The sequence below is a fragment of the Babylonia areolata genome, chromosome 15 (genome assembly GCF_041734735.1).
Source record: "Babylonia areolata isolate BAREFJ2019XMU chromosome 15, ASM4173473v1, whole genome shotgun sequence".
Classification (NCBI taxonomy): Eukaryota; Metazoa; Mollusca; class Gastropoda; order Neogastropoda; family Buccinidae; genus Babylonia; species Babylonia areolata.
The window spans coordinates 17,842,996-17,847,995 of NC_134890.1; the positions used below are offsets into that span (position 1 = coordinate 17,842,996).

The 5,000-nt window shown below is 41.1% G+C and overlaps 1 protein-coding gene across 1 annotated transcript in view; it reads right to left on the reverse strand.

The window, feature by feature from the left end:
* The window catches only part of LOC143290129 (uncharacterized), a 7,023-nt gene that overhangs the window by 846 nt on the left and 1,177 nt on the right, over nucleotides 1-5,000 (reverse strand). The window contains exon 2 of the mRNA XM_076599415.1: nucleotides 1,840-2,111. Coding sequence (XP_076455530.1) covers nucleotides 1,840-2,111 — 272 coding nt within the window. The remainder of the gene's footprint in view (nucleotides 1-1,839; nucleotides 2,112-5,000) is intronic.

Consider the following 5,000-nt stretch of genomic DNA (forward strand, 5'->3'; position numbering starts at 1 on the left):
TATACCTTTAAATACAAAATAACAGTCTGCTTATTAACGTTTCATCAACAAACAGACAAAAATATATCTAAATATGACACACTCTCACAATGTATTAAACAAATAAATAAAATAATAAAATAGAAATAATTGAAAAAAAATTTAAAAATATATATATATATATATATAAAATCATACAGTCAAACTCGACCATCCATTCTGGCAGTGAGCAAGTTCAGTATATCAATTATCTACCTTACCAACTTAAAGAAAGAAAACTTTACACATGGATATCCTCCTCATTATGCCTTGTTCTTTGTGCCTCTGAAATAAATCTAGCTACTGACTGTATAATATGTTCATCATCAGACTATGAAACAGACAATAAAATGTTACAGCGTCTCTGTCGGTCTGTCTGTCTGTCTGTCTGTCTGTCTGTCTGTCTGTCTCTCTCTCTCTCTCTCTCTCTCTCTCTCTCTCTCTCTTCCTTTTCAGCACCAGAAAACAAACAAGCAAACAAAACATACATACCTTTTCAACTTGTTGTTTTCCAGTATTGATGTTTTCACCATGCGCACGAATGTATATGTATTGTGATTGGTAAAGTGAAGGTCTCACATAAAACTCAAAGAAAGACCGCATGGGTGTATGTTAATTTTTTTTTTGTTTTTGTCTGTTTGTTTTTAATCACAGTAACCTAAAAACAAAGACTATGATATTGTCAATGATCTCGTGAAATTCTCAAGATGACAAGTCTCTCCACCCTCTGTCTAGCATTGATTAATTGAAGAATACGTTTTAGTTTCTGAAAACAGTGTTTCCGAAACGTTGAAATCTCTATCGTAAAGTACAGGACGCTGCTCCATGATTTTTATTTCACAATTAATATTAAATGTATTTGTTCAAACGAAACTAAAATCTATAGATCCTTCTCCCCACCCAGACGCTTTGTGCGTGGGCGTGCGAATTTGCATCTTAACATTTAAATATCGTCTCCACATAATCTTAGGCCTTTATTTTTATATTGATGATGAAGAAGACTGAGGAGGATTATAATGATGATGAAGATGATGATGCTATAGAGGTTCATTTAGGTTTGGGACTACGTGACAAGGCTGTACTCCACGCGTCTGTCATAACGATATCCCGGCGTCAACTAGGCCCGAGTGATACAGACACTTGCAGTGTTGGTCAGGTAATAAGAGCAGCACACCCAAACACGCATCCGTGAAGTGGATGTTACTGGACTGTGTGGTCCTAGTCTCCACATTTAAGCCCACAGCACAATCAACCCCGCATAGGAGCCGGCCGTGGGCCGAAAAACCCACCTCCACTGGGATTCGAACCCACGTCCTCCAAGCCGTCAGTCCGTGTCGCAAAACACTTCGCCATGGCGGCTGGTTAAAAATGGCTTCTTATTCATACCATACATATGACGTCTAGAGAGGCAGGCTCTACATTTTTTTTTTTTTTTTTTTTTTTTTTTTTTTTTTTTTTTTTTTTGGCCTTTTGGAACAATCTCCAATGTCTACTGTCCTGAAACCCTCCTGGTCGAGATAGTGGGGATGTAACGTGGGCAAGACACCGTCCACTGTAATCAAATTCTAGCCCCAAAATAGTCGGGACAACAGTTACCTCCTCTGCTGTTCTGATGGTCATAGTCGAACACGACTGTCGTACACATCATTATTAATAATATCATCATCATCATTACTATCATCATTTTCTACCGAAACGTAGACCCCCACCCCACACCCCTCCCCTACCTTTCCCCTACCCCTTCCACCCACACCCAACACCCACCCCACTCCACCCCCCCACCCCCCCACCCCCACCCCCCCACACACACACGCCCATCACCTGTAGGTCAGCAGCCTCTTGGCCCTGAGCGGCATGACGACGGACAGACACCTGTCCACGCTCATGACCAGGATGAGACAGCCCGAGGTGTAGATGAAGCACATGTTGACGTGCACGATCTTGGCCTGGGTCAGGGTGTCCCAGTTGCGGGCCTGCACCCCGTCGCTCATGTAGCAGCTGGGAGACCACAGTGCGTGCGTCAGAAGGTTGCTCAGGTCGGCCACCGCCAGCCAGAAGAGGAGCAGGTTGATGCGGTTGGTGGAGAGACCTTGCTGCAGGGGGCAGGCGGCGGCACAGACAGACAGACAGACAGACAGACAGACAGAGACACTGACAGAGAGGCACAGGAACAGCAGGCACAGGTGGAGGAACAGGGAGGGGGGGGGGGGCGCGCACACACACACACACACACACACACACACACACACACAAACACACACACACACACACACACACACACACACACACACACACACACATAGACAGAAAGAGACAAAGACACAGACACAGACGTACAGACACACACACACACACACACACACACACACACACACACACACACACACACACACACACACACACACACGGAGGCGTAGAAACAAACACACACACACACACACACACACACAGAGAGAGAGAGAGAGAGAGAGAGAGAGAGAGAGAGAGCGAGAGAGAGAGAGAGAGAGAGAGACAAAGACACAGACACAGACACACAGACAGAGAGAGAGAGGCGTAGAAACACACACACACACACACACACACACACACACACACACACACACACACACACACACACACACACACACACACACACACACACACACACAGAGACAAACAGACATAGGGACGCAGACATACACAAACAGTGACACACACAGGCAAACAAACAGACAAACCAACATTGATAGAGATAATTAATCAAAAGTAACATTTTGATGAAGTGCACACTGTACACATGACATGAAATTCATCTACGTGAATGAAACATCACAGACACTATGCGTAAAAATAACCAATTTGAAAATATACTATAACATGGATTCTTAACTCATGATGACAGTTGGGAAAGCACTAGAAATTAGAGTAACATTTTAAATTGCCAACAACATGAATAAAAGACTTACGACATTATGGTCTCAGTACATACAATAGTACACATGTGCGCCCGTGTGCCTATGTCGCATGAAGAGAAAGGTATTCATTGTTCATTGTACTGTTGAAACAGATAATTAAGTCCTTGATGCTTTTTTGAAAGTTTGTTTTGATCTGATGTGGCGAATGTTTAGAGGTAACAAGTTCCGTTGTCCGGGTGCAATTATATCATTATTATATCATTATATTCTATTATATTTGTGCGGGTTTTAGGTATATATAGAATTAGTTTATCTGTAGACGAACAAAGTGGCCGAGACAGCGAGTAGACAGAAAGAATATCGGAAATAATTCATAGTCTGGTGAAGAATCTGAGAAGAAATTATGGCAAAGAAAGAAAGATAGTTTATAGGGAGCCAGTGGAAGTTTCTAAGTGGAGGCGTGACATGGTATCGTCTCTTTGCTTTGAGAATAAGCCTCGCAGCTAAGTTCTGTACCTTCTGCAACCTATCCAAGCATCGCTTTGGACAGCCAGCCAGAAGAGCATTGCCATAGTCCAGCCTCCACATGACAAAAAACACAAACTAGTGATTCAGCTGTCATGTTTCGATGAGAGATGTTTTCCTTTTGCAGGCGCAAAGTCACGTTAACTAGTTGTGACCAGCACATCCGCTCCGCAGTCACTGCACAAGTTCCACTCGCTTCCGGTAAAATGAAGTCAATGTCGCAGTTTAACTCACTCAGTACGGCCAGTCCTCTCTTCTCCTCTACACAGACCCCTCGGATGTCCAGTGGGTGTCTGAATGACCCAACGTTTAGCTTCCGTCGTCAGAATTGTGGTATTCTTTGTCAACATTCACCTCTTCAGTATAAGAGCCTTCCGCTTGCAATATTTTGATGATGGTAATTGGGGTCAAACGCTGTTAACGTCGTCTCTTTCGCCGTTCGTATGGAGAGAGTTAAACGTAAGTATTATTATTAGTAGTATTTCTATTACTATTACTATTATTATCATTATCATTATGATGATGATGATGAGCATTCATGAAAATAAGCCCTAGGCGTTTACAGATAGAACACATTCGTAAATATCAAAAAGGAAAAATGGATATATATTTATATATGTGTCTATTTATTCATTTTATCATTATTATTCTTTTCATTTTTATTCATGTTTTATTTTGTTTATATATTTTGGTCAATTCATTCATTTGTGTTTGCTTATTCATTTACTTATTTATTCATTTTATTTGTTCTATGCATTTTCTTTTTGGTTTATCTTTCTTTTCTTTTTTTCTCAATTTATTCCAATGTACTTTATGTTCCCTCAATATCTGGCTTATGCTGCTGGTTCGGCAACTGCTTTAGCAGATGTGATGTAGCGTGAATAAATTTGTCCGAACCCAGTGACGCCTCTATCAGCGAATGAAAACTGAACTGAACTGTTGGTACCCATACCGGTTATGACGACAGCAGGTTCGGTGATGGTAGAACTCTGGGAGCCTGTGATTGTGAAGGTATGATCATGTCCTGTCTTGATTGATTCGATCGAAAAGTCAAATATAACAGAGGCAAATAGAATAAAATGATTCAGATGGATAAGAAATATTATATTATTCCCTTAGAAGAAACATTGTATTTGTGTACACCATGAAAAGGCCATGGAAAACAAACAAAAATAATAATAACAATAAGAAGAAGAAAGTCCTGAGAATTAAGAAAAAGACTGAAATGTCGAACCAAATCTTAAACAAAGAAAGGCCACATCGTCTGCAAACCATTGCTGTTACGCACTAACTGTAGTTCCAGAGTGTGTTCAAGTCACCGCACTCTCATCAGCGAAGAAAAACTCACTCATTTCAAACGGCCAAATATGATGGTAGACTGATGTCACTGAAGTCGTCACAGAAGATTATATGATAAGAGAAGAAAAAAAAATGACAACTCGCGACATGCCTCTCTTTCACAATGTTATCCATCAGAAAGAAAAAGGGTGGGTTGCCACGACGGTTTTTATTGGAATTATGCTTGAAATTCATCCTGCCATGAAGTAATTAGTGCAGATTTTC